This window comes from Cicer arietinum, chromosome 4 (assembly GCF_000331145.2).
Source record: "Cicer arietinum cultivar CDC Frontier isolate Library 1 chromosome 4, Cicar.CDCFrontier_v2.0, whole genome shotgun sequence".
Lineage (NCBI taxonomy): Eukaryota > Viridiplantae > Streptophyta > Magnoliopsida > Fabales > Fabaceae > Cicer > Cicer arietinum.
Window position 1 is genome coordinate 17,820,881 of NC_021163.2, and position 20,149 is coordinate 17,841,029.

Genomic DNA, 20,149 nt, shown 5'->3' on the forward strand with positions numbered 1-20,149 from the left:
GACCCACCCCATACATGCCATTTCCACCAAAAGTTTTCGAAGCCTGAGATAACAAAATATATGGATGAAAATCATTCACCTAACAACTTTTTTATTCACCTATTTTCACTTAATTTACGAACTTCGGAGTAAAAAAAACTTTGATCATGAGTCATGGGAGTTTCGTAAAATGTCATATGGTGCTTTTAGAACAAAACAAAGAATTGACCGAGTACACGTGGTATTAATCTCTACGAGTAACTAATTTATATTAATATAATTGTGATTATGGGTGAAAATAGGTTGAGCCGAGTTAAATTTTGTAAGGCTCGGGTATGTTAGTCTAATTAAAAACTAATTTTAGGTTAATATTTTTGAATAAGTAATCAAACATATGTTTAAATAGATTAATGAATTAATATGTCAATGAAATTAAGTTATATTTTGATATTTAACATCACATTTTGAATAATATGATTGTATAAACATTATACTTAAATTATATTTTATAATAATACATTTAAATATATCAAAAATTAAATAAAGTTAATATGCATAAATTTCTAAAAGTTAAATATATGACAAAAAAATTAAAATTAAATATAATAATTATAGCAATAACAGATATTATTTATATTTATTTAAATAGGCCAACTTAAAAGACTTATTAGGTGATATATATATATATATGTAGCATGATATTTTTAACTATTTATACTTTTTTAACAGCTTTGACTTTCTCTATTTAAGAAAAAAGTTTTGGCCTGACCTGAGTATGACATAGGCTAGGTCATCGACCTCTATTAGGTTTGACCTATTTTCATTCATAATTGTTAAGGAAAAAAAATTTGAAGGAAAATTAAAGATTTGCAAAAAATTACACAATTACTTTTTTGTGGGTTCTTTAAATGTCTATTTTAAATTAACAATTAATATTATAATTAAATATAGAGATTTTTACTGTATATTTACAAATTGATATGTTTTAAAAACATCAAATTAATTGATCAATAATTAAATGATATGATTTTAATGAATTAGTGTGGCTAGGTTACAGATTTAACATCATAAATTTTGTACTTTGAATTTTTTTTGATTTATTATGATTTTTAATTAAATTTTTTAATTATAAAAATAATTTATATAATTATTAGAAACTAAATTCAATAGACAAACCTATTAGTACTATTACTTTAGTCAATTTTTATTATATAATATATAAATGCTGACATGAATATGGTTGACGTTAGCTAGTTTAATTAAAAAAAAAAACAAATTTAATTATTGATTAAAATTTTAATATTATTGATTTTTTTTATAGTACCGTAGAAGTTATCATTAAATATATATATATAAATTATGCAGCAATTATAAACATTGAAAAATAAGACTGATGAGTAAACAGACATGTAAATGGGAATATAGTACACTTTGGATATGCAAGTGGAAATGGAAATGTGGAATACCCACCCCCTAAGAAGCTTATTCACCAATCACCAACGATTGAGTGTCATGTCAAAAAAATTATATAATAAATTAAGATACAATAAAAAATACAAAATTATAATAACATAAAATCCATGGTTAGAATATTAGAACGGACTTGCAGTGAAAGTGTTGGAACGAGATGTGGAAGAGTCACACTCTAGTTTCTGATCCGTTCTTCTTAATTGTTGCTTATGTAAAAAATATTGTTTCTTTTATTTGTTTTCTAAAATTTAATGCAACCTTGACAATTATTTTTCAAAAATAAAAACTATTATTTTATTAAATAATACTATTAACTATTATTTTATTAAATAATACTATTAACTATTTATTATATATCAACATAAAATGAGATGATAAATAAATAAATAAAACAAATTATCATAAAAAGACAAATCATTTTATAAAAAACAACAAAATTACTATTTAATTTTTTAAATGTCATAAGAGAATTGAAAAGTAACGGAAATAGTGTTGTTTGGAGGATTACGTGTGTCCCACAAATCACGTGAAGGGGGGTTTGGTCTAACGCAAAATTTTGACAAAAACATCTTTTATAATCTCCTCTAATCCTCTCCTAGCCAATTAACATTTATCTCCCACGTGGGACTCTGGGTCCCACCCCCATCATGCACCCTCTTCTTATATTCTCCTCTATTTTCTTTCTACCATTTGCTCTTCTTATACTTACTTCTATAAATCATCCAACATATAGTATTAATTTAGAATCTTGTTATATATAGTTGCACCTAGTTAGTAGCTACAATACTTTTAAGAGCTAGTTTAGATCATGGGAGACTCCTCTTCTTCGGCTTCATACATTCACATGGTATAGCTATATAGCTTCAATTATTATATTAATTAATTATCTAATTCACTATTTCCTTTGGTGTGGTAATCCTATAATTAAACAACGATCATATAAACTAAGTATTGAGAGTAGTATATGCATGTTGACAAAGTATATGATTAATTTCTACATATTGAATATGTAGGTGCAGCACCTGATCGAAAAGTGTTTGATCTTTCACATGACTAAAGAAGAATGCATGGAAGCACTCTCTAAACATGCAAATATAAATCCTATTATAACATCCACCGGTATGATTTCTACTCTCTCCATATTCTTAAAAAAATACAACATCACACACACACACATATATATATATATTGATCTTCAGCGTGCAAAATTCAAGATATATATATGAGATTTTTTTATAATTAATAATAGTACACGCGCATACATAACAATGTCTTTGAATTTAATCAGATGAAATTATTAGTTGAGACTAATTCTTCTTTTGCTATAGCTCACTTTGACAACTTAATTAATAAGACAATTTGAAAGATATTGAGCGGTGAATAAAGTTGATCATTAACAATTTAAATTGTAATTTCTTTAGGATCTCAAATCCAACTTGTGATACTAATTTTCAAGATTGACTCAAAAAGGATTTCAAGATATATATATATATATATAAATTAATTAATGTACTTTTAAGTTTTTTCTATGAGCTCCTTCTACTCAGTGTTATCATTATACACGTGTCAAATTTAGAATCTTTTTCAAAAAAATGTATAAAATTGTCGGATTAATGAGATCATAAACTAGTAGAATTAAACAAATTACACAAACCTTACACTTTGTTGGTAAATTCTTTCGAATCGTCTTTTTCTCAAACAAAAAAATATGCGTGGATATGATGTTTCATACACTAAAAAAATGAAAATTAATGATAGAAAAGTTGAAATCTCTATCTTATTACTTCGTCACAAAATTTAGTGACGCAATTTCTCTAGCTAATTTAATTTTTTGAATAGATACCTCAATAGCTATATATCCAAGAAAAACGACTAAACACAAGCATGCACGTGCATATGTCGAAAATATATTATGATCAACGTATACGATCATATATTAATTATAGCTATGAAACATATGACATCAATTGATAATTAAATGCGTGCAGTGTGGAATGAACTTGAGAAGGAAAACAAGGAATTTTTTGAACCTTACATGAAGTCGAAGAGTAAAGAGGGGATGATGTCGAAGGAAGAGACAACTCAAATGTTAGAGAAGATGATTTCAGCTGAGAAAGACTCGTCTAAAGCTTCACAAGAGGACGACTAATAATTGTTGAAAATGATCAATTTGGGTACTTGAGTGAGATCGATGATGCAACATGCCAAAAAACACTTACTCGAGGAAGGACTCTAGCTACTTTATAATCACTAGCTATGCTACAGTTATGCACAATTATGGTACATGTTGTTGGTCCTCTACATTATTATGGTATATATTGGAATTATTAAGAATAACAAAAATGTCATGTCAGCCCTTGTAGTATGATTTCAAATTTGTAAATATATATTCATGTCATTTATGTATTTTTCGGAATAAAACATGTTGTCTTCCTTATGTCTTTAGTGTTCCACTTAGATTCGATGTATTTAATAAATATTCTCCATCGAGACTCTTAAATAAATTGTCTTTAGCGAAAAAATAGAATAATAAAACTGTGTCTGTTGGATAAGTTTGATATAATGAAACGCTGAGTTCCAACTTGACATCATTTCTTCACATCACTGCTTCTCTTTAAAGCATATCAAACGGTAAACTAAACATTTATTAAATAAGATTTACCGTACAACATCATATTAAAACAAATTTATTTATTTTTTATTATAATAATTTAACTTTTAAAGAACTATATTAAATCTTACAACTTTAATTTATATATTAATATTTTATTTATATTTAATTTTATTACAATACTTAAAATATTAATTTAAATATTTTAATTAATATTATTATACATTATTTTAATTTAAATTTAAAATAAAATTAAACTTAAATTTTTATAAAAATAGTAAAAATTAAATGTTCAATACATGACACTCTAACATAGACCTAATCGATAGTATTAAATGTTAAATACATGACAATCTTCATCCATTGTAAATAACTCTCAAGATTTTTTTTGACCATTATGTTCTTCTCCCTCTTCGACAATAGTATTTGTAAGACCAACTTAAATATAAAACGGTGGAACTTGACACTCTAGCATAGGTCTAATTAGTTTGAGGTTCATAAACATATTGGGATTGGTCGGTGGTTATGATAATTGGGAATTTTGAAAATTAGAACGTTGATCTTTATCTTGAGTATTCATTTGAGGTCTATAGAACATATTGAGATATGTTGGTGGTAATGGTTACCGAGAATTTTAAATATTAGAATGGTGATAATTTTGCATAAAATGCAACTAATATTGTTGAAGATTATTTGCCACAAACAATTTTTTTTAAAACAATAAGATGAAAAAATAAGTAAAAAGTATTGTTAATGAAAGGTTAAAAAAAATGTGTAATAAAAATTGTGAAAAAAAAAATGAAGAGAAACAAAATGTATTTCATATACAAATTAACGGTTAAAAAAAGTCAACAATCATAAATTTATTATTATTAAATTGTGAAAATATCGTTCTTTTCCGACATACCTTTTATGTCGGCTTGACCCAACTTTAACAGTGAATTCGTCAAAAATTGAATTTAACGTCGTTGACGGATAAAAAGATTCAATAACTATTGGAGTTGAATAATTAAGGATACGTTGACTTTCAAACTAGTAATTAAGGATATGCTAAGATTGACTTTGTTAGCTGAAGTGATTTGGGCATGATTAATTCAAGGATAAGATTACTAAAGTTATCCCTATAAATTTACAAAACAAAAATTTATATATTGTTGATTTTTTAATAAACAAAAGTCCATGTACAAGAGAGTTTCTTGAAAATATAGGATGGCCATGACAATCCACAATAATTTTTTTTTGAATATTACTACTTTAAATCATAATATTATAAGAACACAACGAAATATAAATACAATATTGTATATTGAAACATAAATATAAAACTTAATTTTTAATATTGTACACAATATTATATTTGTATTTTATTTTATGTTAAGTTTTGTGTTTCAATAACATTATTTTTTTTATAATATAAATTTGACTTTTAATTTGATCAATACAAATTAATCTATTTGATTCATATAGTATACCAAATACATCCATCATCAAATTTTGTTGACCAAATTATAACTTAAATATCTATTATAAAAAAAATCATAGAGAATTATTTATTAAAAAAATTATAAAAACAACTATTATAATTATAAAATAAACTAAATTTTCCAATTTAAATTTCATCTATGTAAGTTGTGAATTTTATATAGAGATATAGAAATCAAACCAAATGATTCTATCATTCAAAAAATTTAACAAAAACTAATTAAATTAGTTTGATATTTTTTTATGAGTTTGAGTTCAAAGTTGAACTAAAACAATAAATACGACATTTATTTATTTAAATATAGTTTAAAATAGACCGTACTCAAATCAAACAATTATCTTTTATCAACACATTATAATATTGATATCTTAAATAATGTGTTGCGTTTAACTATATTTTAATAATTATATGTATTGATTTTATGCTTGTAGTTAAGAAAGTTGTATTAATAGTATAAATTTTTTTGATTTAATTTGTATGTATCGATGATGTAAATATATTTTACACTGCCAATTAATCATAATTATCAAATTAATAAAATAGTTTGATATTTATCATAATTACTTTTAAAGTCACACTTATGAATTGTTGCAATGTGTTGATAGTGTAAAATTGTTTACATCGACAAAATATAACAATTAAACTCTAAAAAAATTAGTGTTTGAAAAATAAAATAGATTTTTAAAAATTAATTTTTATTAAAATTATTAACCAAAATTTGATCTATTATCCTTATCTAATAGACATTAAGAGTTTGATCGTCTATATATTTTTAAAATTTTACAACTTAAAATTTTTATATACAATAAAACATTATACCTTTTTATTTTCTTATTAAATTTTAAAATTTTAACCACACTAATATTTCAGTTGAAACTCCACCACTGACTATATGTATTAAATTTTATTTTTAAGTCTCACTTATATTAAGAAATATTGGGTCACTTGTGGAATTGGGAGTAGTTATAAAAATGTGACGAGTTCAACTATTTTTTTAGTGTTAATATCACAAATTCAATTTTTCACTAATAAAATATAACAACCTTATACAAGAGCGTTTGAATGTGGCAGTTTGATATATCTATCATAATTTAATAATAGGTGTTCAATTCCAATATAACCAAAGAATGAAGTTGGCCTGTCAAATTCTGGAGAGTTTACATCATGATCTTATTCATCCTCATTTAATTTTAATTTAGTCTGTTTTTTGGGCTTCAAGCTTTTTTAATTTCAAAAAACAATAACAACTAATCACTAATTAATATTAAAAAAACATGTCTAAACCAATCATATAACAATATAATTTAATACTAAACCAAAATCAGGTTTAACTTTATATTTCAAATAAGGTTTGGATTATCTTATTCTACAAGTATTATGGTAATAAACTGGATGTCCAAATCCAGTTGAACTCAGTTTTTGGCCAATTTTGTTTTTGTGTGTGTCCATTATAGAGGACGATGTAAAGATGAAATATATTGGTGATAGGGGAAAAATGAAGGGTAGAATGAAATTAGGAGTATCCAAATATCATTGCATTGGATTTCACCGTATAACCTGTTATTTAGTGCACCACTTACTGAGGCTTCAACAATTGATGAGATTAAACAATTCTTATAATAGTTCACAATAAAAAAGGGAAAGCGATTATCATAGTTACATAAAGGGTCACATGTATCCTATACTATAGTTTAAGTTAATGGAGAACTCGTTGGAAACCTAAAATATGGCGATAATTTACAATTAAAAATGAAAATAAAAACAGTCTAGAACAAATCATGTCGTATTACAATAAACTAAAACTAAGTTGTACCACAGTATTCATCAGCTAGCAAAAAACTGAAAGTTGATAGCCATCTTGAATAAATGTAAATAATTGGGTAAGTAGAATTGAAAGAATGGTCAAACAAAAGGAGATACTTAATAACTTCTAACTATATTATTGATCTAATCAGCACTCAGGTTAACATATGAGACATGTTAACAGTCCAATCAGTTCAGCATAGTGTTATTGGACCCTCCAAACTCTAACTACTTATTGTCAACAGGTAACTTAAGACTATTGTTGCATTTTTAGTTGAAGTGAAAATAAAAAGAAGAAACATGAAAAATAAACAGAACATAAGGTTTTGAACACATTCAAGCCAGCCAGTGGATTAACAAAACACACCAACAAACAACACAATTATTATATCTAAGAGAAACTGCACACATCAACCCTTCAAAATGCTAAATTACATCATCCTATTCTTATTTCGTAACAATGTTCAAATCACAGTACACGTCAGGTGTTCATTAAACTCATAATTTCGAGCTACTTCATGCATTGACCTTTGGTGCCCATCCAGCGATGACATATTCCTCTGCAGCCTTGGTTTTCTCAAACGATTCACGAGAGAAGAGCAACTGCAATATAACATAACTATCCATCAACCGACCAAATCATATACAGTTAATGATACTTTTCAAACTAGCAATTACATCTTTTTCTTTACCAAATGCAAAAGATTTCAGTTGCAATTGATGAAAGGTCTAACTTGATGCGGTAATAAGCTTCATCAACAAATAATGCAATGATCAAGCTAACAATTTGTTGCATAGAAAGTTATCAAACTTGGGTTTTTAAAGGAGGGGCAGAATACACTGCAGTAGAAATAGTGCGAAAACCTTTGATGACCTTATGCATTTAGGTGTACACAATAATCAGCTGAGAACAGCAGAAGACAGTATTTGTTGTCATGATAAGACAGAAAGAAAAAGCTTGGTAAATTTTTGTTAAGAGTGAAACCGGGCAGAGAAAAGCAAGCTTTTCACTTTTTGGATAAAAGTAGATATTTTATCAGAGAAAGTAGGAGGATAAGTTCAGGAAGAGAGAAGAAAAAATATTACAATCTTAAACAAAAAAAGAAGAGATAAAATAAAGCACTTGAAGATGTTAAAAAAATGTTATATACTAATACAGAATGTCTGAAAGAGCAACTTCCCTAAAAGGAATATCTATCCAATATCTAAGGTTAAAAACCCTGATTCAAGATAAAGCTATAATATATTTATCATCATGATCTATTTCAGAAATAGAGAATGAAAGACAGACCAGCTCTCCCAAATATTTTGGTAGAACATCCAAGTGATGCAAGATAGTATTTTGGTTACCACAAAAGCCAGGAAATTATTGACTTATATCACCACAAGTGACGACACAACGCATGATTATGTATAGGAAGGTTCTTGACTTGCAGATTAACCACAGAAATGTGGTGCATTCATGAAGGTTAAATTACTTTATGGAGTGAAGTTTTTTAAATTAAAGCTAGGAAGATTTATGTTAACTTAAAAGCATACCCTTCAAACATTTTGATATGGATGAAAGAAGTATGGGAAGGAAGTAAACTTTGGACACCAATTTTATCATGACTCAAGCAGACAAGCAGGCATAGAAAACCCATAATTTGATGTTGGAAATATTTTTGTGAACAGCAATTTGGTTCTGGAAAGATTGGTGACATCAAATTGGTCCTCTAACAAATTCCTGTCATTGAATGACATCAATTTGATCGCAATAAATAATAACTTTCGGACTAATTTGTTTTAAAAAAAAAAACTATCATTCAATAACCAAATGGATGTAATAATCTTCTGAGAAATAATTTAATGATTAAAAATACCATGACCAAAATAGAGATTTACTCTACTTAAGAATGAGTTTCACCAGCCAATAGAATTCACAGTTCACACAGAACCTACTACAAGATAATGATAGGTTGATTTACATGAACAGTAGGATGTAGAAACTATATATGTCCATGAAAACCCTGTCTGCATAAAGCTTTGATGCAAAATAATGATTAGAACTATTCATAGGCAAACAAGTCAATTTTTGCTTTAAAACAAAGACCAGTTTTTCAATTGTTGTGTTTTTCCTTTCAACACACTTTATGTTGACTACATAATTCTATAAGTAACGAATAAAAACGTTATGAAGAAGTTTCAACAGTAGTATCAAAAGTACAAGAAAAAACAGTTGGCATGATAAATTTGACACTGAAAAATCTCATTAGAGAAAACAAGTGTGTACCTTGATGTAGTTGTGGACATGAGTCAAACTCTCAGAAATAGTCCAATTTTTGAAATGGCCAAGTGCTACCACAAGATGGTATAGTTTTGGTGCCAAACTCAAATCAACAGCAGTGATATTCTCCCCAGCAACATAAGGACCCTGACAATACCTCCAACATATTACTTAAAAAATTAACAATAAAAAAAAAAGTTATTGATGATAAATTTAAATATATACATGAGCCTTAAGATGTTCCTCTAAAGCATTGAGTTCAGCCACCAATGCTTGCTCTGTTCCATCATTTGCATCCTTGCTCTTCAGAAAGCTGACGAATGAGCCAAATATCTTTGATCCCCTGCAAGTGTGAAGAAGAACTTCCTCAATTCAAATAATATGATGTTTACAACAACATGTACAAATTTATTTGTTGACATCGATGAAATTGAATAGATATAGAGTAAAGTAAAATGAGTTAAAAAAGTAAAGTCAGAAAGGAAATAAATAGAGGATGATACACTGAGGAAAATTGAGGAGGAGTAGCGAGAGGGGGTTGTGGGTATTTGTCTTCGAGAATGGCAATAATAACATCAGAATCGGGAACCCATTTATCATCAATCTTGAGAACTGGAACCTTCCCGTCAGGATAGACTTCTAAAAACCATTGGGGTTTGTTACTGACATCAATTAGGTGAGTGTTGAATTGGATCTTCTTCTCTTCCAAAGTTAAGAGGACCCTTTGAGAAAATGGACCTGGAATCAAAACAAAAAACCCAAGTTGAATAAAAGTAACGGAAAAGTATAAGCAACATGATAGAGAGAGAGAGAGAGAGAGGGAGGCGTACAGTCTCCAAGAACATTTGGAGCACCAACAGCAGCCTTGACACAAACCTCGAGAGCCATTTGCGATTAACGAATGAATGAATGATGGATCGATGAAATTAAATAAAAATGAAGTGTTGTTTTTTATCATCTGCTGCCTTCACATCATATTTATAGGAATTAGGAATTTGCACCCCCGTCCTTTTTACTACATCCACGCGCCTACTCCTCTGTTTTTTTCTTTTATTATTAAGCTAATGTATTTGTATATTGTTATTTACTCTTTTCCGTCTCTATATAATTGGTGTTTTTTAAAATTAATTATTTTAAAATTAATTATTCTTTTAATTGATAAAAGTCTATTTCATTTATATAATTTTCGTAAAATAATCAATTGCTTTAATTATAATGAGATGAAGTATTAAATTTGAAGAATAAGATTAGTTTTGGAAAATAAAAAGGTTACATCAAAATGGGTATAAATTATCAATTTAGTTATTGAATTATTGTTCTATTTATATCCGTCTATTCTTTACGTTGGTCTTTACACTATTAAAATCTATTATTATCTATTCTTTACGTCAATCTCTACACTATTAAAATCTATTATTATCTCACCAAAGTGTTATTCAATCAAACTATTTAGTTTTTAGATCAATTTTCTTGTTTGGATGTCCATCAATTGTCTATTTTTTATTTATTTAGTCATCAAACCATGACATTAAGTTATGATTGTGGTTGAGACCATTGTAAATGTGAGAGTTGCGATATCTACACCGCTGCAAATGTAATACTACAGTCGTATCACACGATGTTGTCTACAATTTAAACTTTATCATAACAAACAATTTAATTCATTAACAAAACAAAACAAAAAAATAAATAAGCAAGTGAAAACAATACACCAACTAAACTAGCATACCAATTATTCTTTCGGGTATTTTTGTAAAGATCAACACTCATCTTCATATTTCACATTTCTGTTTCAAATATTCATTCAAGTTTACAGCTGACACGTAATTAATTTTTATTTATTAGTTTAATGAACTCTTCTAATTTACTAGCTTACATAACATTTATTTGTTTTCCGTTTTCCATATTGGTTTATTGATTTAAGCAAGGTCTACTTGGTTTATTTGTTTACATCATATTAATCATGTGGGAATATGAAATAATTTAATTGATTTATTTGTTTAAGTGATAAACTAAATTATTATGTTTTATGATAATTTAGAGGATATTGATGTATATTTTTATAGTTTAATGATTAAATAGTTAAAATTTGTCAAATCGACAAACATCTAAACATATAAATTAAAAAAAGGAATTATATAGTTGGATCGAGTAATAGTTTACGAACCTTTTAGTAGAATTTAATAGTTTAATGACTAATTTAGAGAGAGTAATAGTTAAAACACTAAATTGATGGTTTATTTCCAAAATGGTGTATTCCTTTGATTAGGCATGAGAATAAGGTAGGCCGAGTTAGACTTTGTAATGCTTGAGTATGATATGTCCAAAAAAATAAAGACTTAATTCTGGTATATGACCTATTATAGACTTACTTTTTAGGCTCGAGTTTGGCCTAGATGTCTAGTATGACATGTTAGCCTACTTAAAAGTCTATTTAATTTTAATATATTTAAATAAATTATCAAACATATCTTTAATTAGACTAATGAATTAATATGTTAATTAAATTAAGTTTTATTTTGATTTTTTAGATAACATTTTAAAAAGTTCAACTTTATATGATACCCTACTTTAATTCCATGTAAAAAAATAAAATAAGATTAATATGCTTGAATTACAAAAAGTTCAATATCTAACAAAAAGATAAAAAATTAATGTAATAATTATATTAGTAATAAAAAATATTATTTATATTTATTTAAATAGGTCAGTCTGATACACCTACAAAGTTTTTTTATGTGGCTTGTAGAATGACATTTTTAACTAAATAGATTTTCTTTTTTAGAAATATTGTCCTTGTTTGTATAAAAAATATATGGTCTGGCATGGACCTGACGAAAGCTAGGTCGTAGGCTTCTGTCAGTCGGCTTAACTTATTTTCACTTATACCTTTTATATATGTTATAAATATAGGAGTATAAGTTAGGTCATAGGCTCTTGTTGAAGTAGCAATGTCAATCATAATAAATGAGGGGTTTGAATTGTGACCCTTTTAAATTTTTGATTCATGTGCTTAATTTAAATTAATTAAATATCAATTTTGGTTGAAACATAATATCCAAAATATTATGGACATGTTATAAGTAAATAAAACAAATTAGTTTATAAAGAAATGTGATTTGTGTATGCAAATAATCAAAGGTAAGCCTGATGAAAAACGTGAATGAGTTGTAAAATGTCAATTGACACTGTTTCAAATAAGAATTATCCAAGACCTTATGTAGAATATTGTAAGCACAATGTACTTGTGTCCTTACTTGCAACTTACCAATTTAGAGATCAATCTTGAGTTTGTTTTCCTCCTTTGGACATTCAGCTTGAGTTATGGGTTTCACCATTGATTGGAGCAGTCTTGATACTCTTTAAATTGTGGTTTGGACTATAGAAAATGATATATTTCAATTATGTATTTAAAAGAGAACAACAATAATGTTCTTCTGTAAAACCAGAACGTTATTGGTTTTATGTTGTATGAAAAATATGGATGGGTGATTTAGTAGTTGTCTAGTGTCAGTTCTTTGTCTCATAAACATAATGTACTTTTTAGTAAAAATGTGCAGTAATATTGTCCTTGTTGTTCTAGTTGTCCTTGCTAATAAATCATCAATCTAGAGATTGATCTTGATGTTGTTTGCTTCTTAAGGTCTTTAACTATACTTTTTGGGCTTGATCGTTGTTTTGAGTAGTCTTGACATATATTTGTCTTAAAGCTTGAACTATGGAAAATGATTCATTTTACATCCACCTATAAATGAAATAACTAGAATGATATTCTTTTTTCCAAACTTTTGTTTTTAATAAACCATAATGATCTTCGTTTTTCTAGACTTTTGTTTTTAATAAACCAAAATTATCTTGGTTTTTCCAAACATCTGTTTTTAATAAACCAGAATGATCTTCATTTTTCCAGACTTCTATTTTTAATAAACTAGAATGATCTTCGTTTTTTTAGAATTTTGTTTTTAATAAACCAGAATGATCTTGATAAACCATAATGATATTTTTATAAACCATAATGATATTTTGATAAACCAGAATGATATGGTTATAAACCAGAATGATCTTGTCATCAATTTCCAATTTAGTTAAGACATGATTGTTTGATTTTATAACATGGTGTGATCATTGATTATTGTATGATAGCGGAGATGGGTGCAATAGCAGAGATGTAAACTTAAGTTTTATGCCCGATAAAAACGAAGACGAGTGTGAGTTTTCTCTAACTGTAAGGTCCTGGTTTGTACATGAAACAAGATGTCCAGTATATTAATATTGACATTTATCAGTTGAATTAAGACTTAAGGATATTTAGTTTGATTTTTTAACTTATACTTAATGTTCAATTTGGTCCTTTAATGAATATAAAGTCTAGTTTAATCCCTAAAATCAAACATAAAATAACTACAAAATAAAATAATATTACACATATGCGATATATCCGGTCTTTATAAATTACTAATTTGATTTTGACTAATAGAATTCACAAAAATAATCAACATACATTAAATGACTTTAAAATTATAAGATCAAATTGAACTTTTAAAAAATTGAATAACAAAAAAATATTTAAGCATAATATTTGAAAATAATATAAATCTTTCAACTCGTCCTCTAAACGAGGATTATGAACACCAAAAAAAGACGATTACATCATTAGTTTGTCATCATTATTTATAAACAACCAAATTGATACTCTATAATGGAATACTTATTTAATATTTAATTTGGTGCTAAATAGAAAAAATACTCTACCGTAGATGTCATGAAAATAGCTAGAAGTATGGAAACTTTAAAAACATTCACGAGGTATGTTTTATTATAAATTTTACGCAATAATTAAAAAATAAAAATCTATACAAGTACTGAATTAATTAATAGAAGATAAATTTAAAGATCAAAATAATTAAAAAAAATATATTAAAAATATTTTTATAATTTTAATATATTCAAATATTATAATGAAATATTCAAATATTTTTAAGTATTCAAATGATTGTCTACTCATTAAAAAAAATACATGCAACAGAGTCTTGTTGTCTCTACATTTTTTCATCGGATAAAGTTTATAGCATTTTATTAAAGATTAAAAATATAGTTGATTGTTATAAAATTTTAATATTTTATTTTTAATATTTATAAAAAATTATTAATTCGTTAGTTTTTTATAATTTTTATTTTTTATTTTGTGTCTCTACTTTTAAATCAATTCATGTGTATCATTTTAATTTTAGAATTATTTTTTGTAGCCATATCTAGAAAATTATAAACATCTTTCTTACAAAAATTTAATTTTTTTAGCACTTAATGAATTAAATATCAATTTTTAAGTTTTTTTATTTCTAAAAATTTAAATTTAATTCATTTTCTTTTATTAACTATCTCTAAATTTTGAACGATACTCAAGCTTTATTCAAGTATCTATTATTAATAAAATGGTTAAATAATTTATTAATTTCTATTAAATTTAAAAATTTATTTTGTAGTTCTATAAACAAATTTATATTTTTAATTAGTACACAATTATTATGTAAAAGGGTAATGACATTTAAAATCATAATTAATTATATTTAAATTTTTATTTTATTTTAAAAGAGATAGTAAATTATATCATATTTAACCTACACAATTGAAAAGTTCGAAGATGTTCAAACTCTGACAACACGTCAAACTTAACAATATCGATAAACAATTATTAGTTAAGTAAAAGTTGACGAATTTAAATTTACTTTAAGTTTCTAGTGATATTTAATGACATTCAAAATCATAATTAATTATTTTAAATTATAATTAATAAGTTTGTTAAGTCTTCTTGTACTATTTATTAATCACTGACTAAATGTTTTTTAACTACCTATCTGAATTGTATTTTAAACTATTAAAATTGAAGTCGAAAATTTGATTTTTTTTATTGTTTTTTAATTATTCGAGGGCCAGTGTATATCCATAGTGTTTAGATAAATGGAACCTTTTGTTCTTCATTGTGAGATTTAACATTATTATTTTTAAATAAATTGTTTCTTTATCCGAGGGCAAGTGCACATCCATGGTTTTTTTTTTTGTCAATATCCTCTTTTTGAAAACAAAAAACAAAAATACCCTCATTTGAAAAAAATATACCAAAATGCTCTATTTTTTTTTTTCGCCATTTGGAATGGCGACTTCCTTAAAGAAGCCCGAGTTTCAAATGGCGACTTCCCACGATTTTTAAAAAAAGAGGTATTTTGGTATATTTTTTTCAAATGGGGGTATTTTGGTGTTTTTTTTTTTCAAAAAGAGGGTATTGAAAAAAAAGACCCCACATCCATAGTTTTTAGATAAATGGAAACGTTTGTTCTTCATTGGAGATTTAATTTTTTTTTTTTTGTTACGAAATAAAACCTACACATAACACACCTTAAAAAAAAGTAAATTTTTTAAAAATTTAACTCTCCGTATAAATCAAGATCTTTGCAGCTATCCACTAAATCATATTTACCGAACAATGGAAGATTATTTCTTTTCATCACATTATTTTGAAAGGGGATTCTCAATATTTCTGTCGACACTACACATTTTTCACGCCTGTCCACTATAACCAAAAACATTATAAAAGGTTATCATTTTAAATGATAAAAGATTATCATTTTATAAAAAACAATGTTTATTTGTACTATTTTCTATAAATAATCAAAAAGCATTGAATAATGTTCCCAGCCCATGGTCCACACGATCACAATAGAATTTGTTTAGATTTGTAAACGTGAATGGGGTTGGTGTTTGTATATTTTTTTTTGGTTACACGAGACAAGATAGGGAAACAAAAACAGGAAAAAAGAACCACACTCTATACACTCTAAGAGTATCAAATAGTAACCAAAAAAATAAAATATTTAGCACAAATATTTTCTTCGGACTAAAATAAATAGCTCTCTCTTCTATTTAGTGTTTGTGTTTCGTTACACTTAGTGATCTTTAATGTCAATCACTCGCTTTAAAAAATAAAATAAATATTAGTTATTAATTAATACATTAAATGTAAAACATCGGAACAAATTTATGAATAATAATATTGGTTTTCTCACATTTTACTTGCTCACTTTAAGGAATCTAGGTTGGATGTAAGTAGATAAAATCAATTTTGAAATAAATTAATTTTAGTTAAAAATGAATTGAATGTAAAATGTTTTATATTTAAAAATATTTTATGATAAGGTGAGTTGAGTAATAAACTTAAATGTAAAAGTTACATTTTAAAGTAAAAAAATACAAATTATAGTTTTAAACTAGAATCTTTTTAGTTCACATAAAACTTTTCTTCAGTTTTTAGCCTCCAAAATTTTATTTTCTTAATTATTGGTCCAATTTTGACGCTAATTTATGTGCATTATTTGAATTTTTTAATATTTTTTAAAGAAAAGTTTATAATATTATAAAAAATCTCCTCACAAAAAATTAGTATCTTTTTAACAATAAATAAATTAAATATAAAGTTTTAAGCATATAAAATTCTAAAATTTTGTAAATGACACATTTATGATGTTTAAAAAACATGATTTCGAAATATCATCCAAAAAAGCAAAGGATATATATATATACCAAATAACATAAAAGATGGAAAATTTTGTGGCCTAAAAATTGAAGAATGTTTTATGTGAAGACTAATAAAAATATATTAAAATTTTATAAAAACTAAAAAAATTATTTAATTCTATTCTAAATATTTTATTTGCAACAAGAAAACAAGAACCGACAATTCAAATAATTTTTTTTACCAACAAAAAGATGTTTATTTATTTAAATTGATAAAGTAAATTGACGACAACATAAATTAAACGTTGTTAATGACTGAAAATGATAAATCTATTAACAAATTCACAATATTTAAGTTAATAATATATAACGACATATTGCTATAAATATTGACATAATCAAAGTAACAAGAATATATATGCCTTCTGATTTGTAGTATTAACGATTAAATCATTATTGATTGAATCTATAATAGATTAAACTGATCTGTCAATTTGAACCACAAACATAATACAAAACAGAAAATCAAACAAACGTTATACCAAAATAACAAACAACATAGCTGACTACAAACTAAAGAAAAATACGAAGAAAAAAAAATCAAATTTCTATAAAAACAACTTATTTAAAATAAAATATTAAGAATGACTTTCAATCAACCTTGTTTAGTGCATGAAAATCAAAAGAAAACAAAATAGAGAGGTATCCTTATTGTATCCTCGTGTTGGTATCATTCAACACTAACGGAAAACACTTGAGTTGAGTGGTCACAAAGCTAACATGCCAATCTCCTCAACTAATTATTTATATTATACAAAACCTTATTATTCTTAAATGAATTAACTCGCTATCGTCTCAATTTGCTCATCAACGCACCTTTAGTTATTTTCTAAAGTGACGACTTCTTGATCATCTTTATTGTCATCATTATCACTATCATAGTCTATAACAATATTCGACTGCATTATTAATTATAATATAAATTAGTTATTAATTACTTTTAGATCGTTATGTCAGACTTAAAACCTCTACTCACCAAACTATGCAACCAATTAAACCTAATTAATAAGATCAATTAAACCTAATTTAATGTATATATAATTCGAACCTTTTAATTTTAAATCAATGATAGAGATTTATTAATGTGTATAAATTCGTGATTATACCACTACAATGAACCGGGATCTTTTATAATGTCCAAGTACCACCAAATGTTTAGGATCAGCTCATATTTTAACCTTTTGCAAAGGCAATTTTGCTTTTGAGAAAAAAATAAAAACTTTTGCAAAGGCAAAGCATTACTGAGTGTGACCTCCTTCGACTTTTTCTATTTCTTTTGGTTGGACCATACTTCTTTAATTCCCATTATATTTGCGTCAACATCGGATCATTGAACATGTGTTCATTGAGCATGTGTTGTGTTATTTGGACAGTTTTAAGGTGGACAAATTGCTTAATTTTCCCACGATGAGGAAATGCTAATCACAAACATTCAAATATTCAACGATCAAGATTTTATACTAGTAACCTGTTGATACACGTAGTAGTACTTTCACCTGTATTTGTTATATTTATTTTATTTTGCTTAAACCGTATTTGTTTTCTTGTTAATTATGTGCTGTTTATAATGAAATTATTTTCTGAAAATAAGTATTGAAGTTCATATTGAAATTCTATAAAGGAAATGTTGATAAGTGTTGTTGAGACACATGTTTGTTATTTAAATATAAAATAAAACATTGAATTTTATAATTATAATTTACTGTTAAATCGATCTTTCTTATTCTTTGTAAATTTAAGAATATTTTAAAAAATTCCTCTATTTTCATAAAATTTCTTTTGATTTTCCAAATGTGATACTTATTTCTTTAATAATATATTCTTAATTAATTTATATCTTATTTTGTAATTGACAATAAACATAGTAAAAATATTAATTATTTGCTCTAAATTATAAAAACAATATCATTTGTCAATAAATTTAATATTACTATCAACTTTATTCACTTCCATATTTGATCAACAAAATCTTATACATAAAGGTAGAGATGAAGATAATATTTTATTTTATTTATCAAAGAACATTTGCTCTCAATTAGAATCCTCTTCATTGAACATTTGCTCGGGATTAATACTAAAAAAATTTAAAAGAAAAATTTCTTTGAACTTTCTAAATCACATTTATTTTTTGAAATTTTTTTTTCAGTTTCTGGAATCGATGTTAAATGTAGTGGAGTGGGAAAAGAATTAATTTATAAAATGAGTAGTTTAAGTAAAATGTGGGGGTAGGAGTATAATTTGGAGGATATCGGTAAAATTTTCTATGTTTAAGCACCACGAGCACGATTCCAATAAAGTTGGACGAAAATTGGCTTTTGTACCCCCTCAATTAACTTTGTACCCCCTCATTTAAAAATTTTATTTTTAAATGTCGAAACTACCCTTGATAAAACTGTAAAAATTTAAAAAAAAAAAAATTACCGAAAATTTCAGAATGAATGAAATTTCCGGTAGTTATAAATGAATACCGGAAATTTCATTTGAAATTTCCGGTAGTTATAAATAAATACCGGAAATTTCAGAATGAATGAAATTTCCGGTAGTTATAAATGAATACCGGAAATTTCAGAATGAATGAAATTTCCGGTAGTTATAAATGAATAACGGAAATTTCATTTTTGAAATTTCCGGTAGTTATAAATGAATACCGGAAATTTCTTTTTTGAAATTTCCGGTAGTTATAAATGAATACCGAATATTATTTATAAATTAATTAATAAAATAAATTATATTAATAATAATAATAATAAAAGTAATAATAATAATAATAAAGTAAAGTAAATTATATTATTAAAACTTTATATATTTTTTAAATATTTTTATTATTATTTTTTAATTATATTAACAATATTTTATTAATTTTTTTATTAGATCGGAATAAAAATAGGAGAGAGTTGTTAAGAAAATAAGTTGTTATTTTATAAAATATTCGCAATAAAAATAGGAGTGAGTTGTTAAGAAAATATGT

At 25.7% G+C, this 20,149-nt stretch overlaps 2 protein-coding genes across 2 annotated transcripts; one reads left to right on the forward strand and one right to left on the reverse strand.

Moving 5' to 3' along the window:
* The first annotated feature begins 2,143 nt into the window (after positions 1-2,143).
* Positions 2,144-3,886, forward strand: LOC101495981 (uncharacterized). The gene is made up of 3 exons (XM_004497253.4): positions 2,144-2,296; positions 2,463-2,568; positions 3,438-3,886. Exons 1-3 carry the CDS (start codon positions 2,258-2,260, stop codon positions 3,596-3,598), a joined length of 306 nt encoding a protein of 101 aa, XP_004497310.1. The 5' UTR covers positions 2,144-2,257; the 3' UTR covers positions 3,599-3,886.
* Positions 3,887-7,632: 3,746 nt separating this feature from the next.
* Positions 7,633-10,600, reverse strand: LOC101496317 (glutathione S-transferase DHAR2-like). Its single transcript, XM_004497255.4, has 5 exons — positions 10,443-10,600; positions 10,116-10,350; positions 9,838-9,955; positions 9,619-9,759; positions 7,633-7,949 (listed from the first exon to the last, which is right to left on the reverse strand). The coding sequence occupies exons 1-5, from the start codon at positions 10,498-10,500 to the stop codon at positions 7,863-7,865; spliced, it is 639 nt and encodes a 212-aa protein (XP_004497312.1). The 5' UTR covers positions 10,501-10,600; the 3' UTR covers positions 7,633-7,862.
* Positions 10,601-20,149: the final 9,549 nt, after the last annotated feature.

What these genes read in the sequence shown, in the direction of transcription:
- LOC101495981 (XM_004497253.4), top strand. Translation starts at nt 2,258, where the DNA reads ATGGGAGACTCCTCTTCTTCGGCTTCATACATTCACATG. An exon ending in CGGCTTCATACATTCACATG is followed by an intron (nt 2,297 to 2,462) that starts GTATAGCTATAT and finishes TTGAATATGTAG; the next exon opens with GTGCAGCACCTGATCGAAAA. An exon ending in TCCTATTATAACATCCACCG is followed by an intron (nt 2,569 to 3,437) that starts GTATGATTTCTA and finishes AAATGCGTGCAG; the next exon opens with TGTGGAATGAACTTGAGAAG.
- LOC101496317 (XM_004497255.4), bottom strand. Translation starts at nt 10,500, where the DNA reads ATGGCTCTCGAGGTTTGTGTCAAGGCTGCTGTTGGTGCTCCAAATGTT. An exon ending in TCCAAATGTTCTTGGAGACT is followed by an intron (nt 10,351 to 10,442) that starts GTACGCCTCCCT and finishes TTTTGATTCCAG; the next exon opens with GTCCATTTTCTCAAAGGGTC. An exon ending in AGGAACATCTTAAGGCTCAT is followed by an intron (nt 9,760 to 9,837) that starts GTATATATTTAA and finishes AGGTATTGTCAG; the next exon opens with GGTCCTTATGTTGCTGGGGA.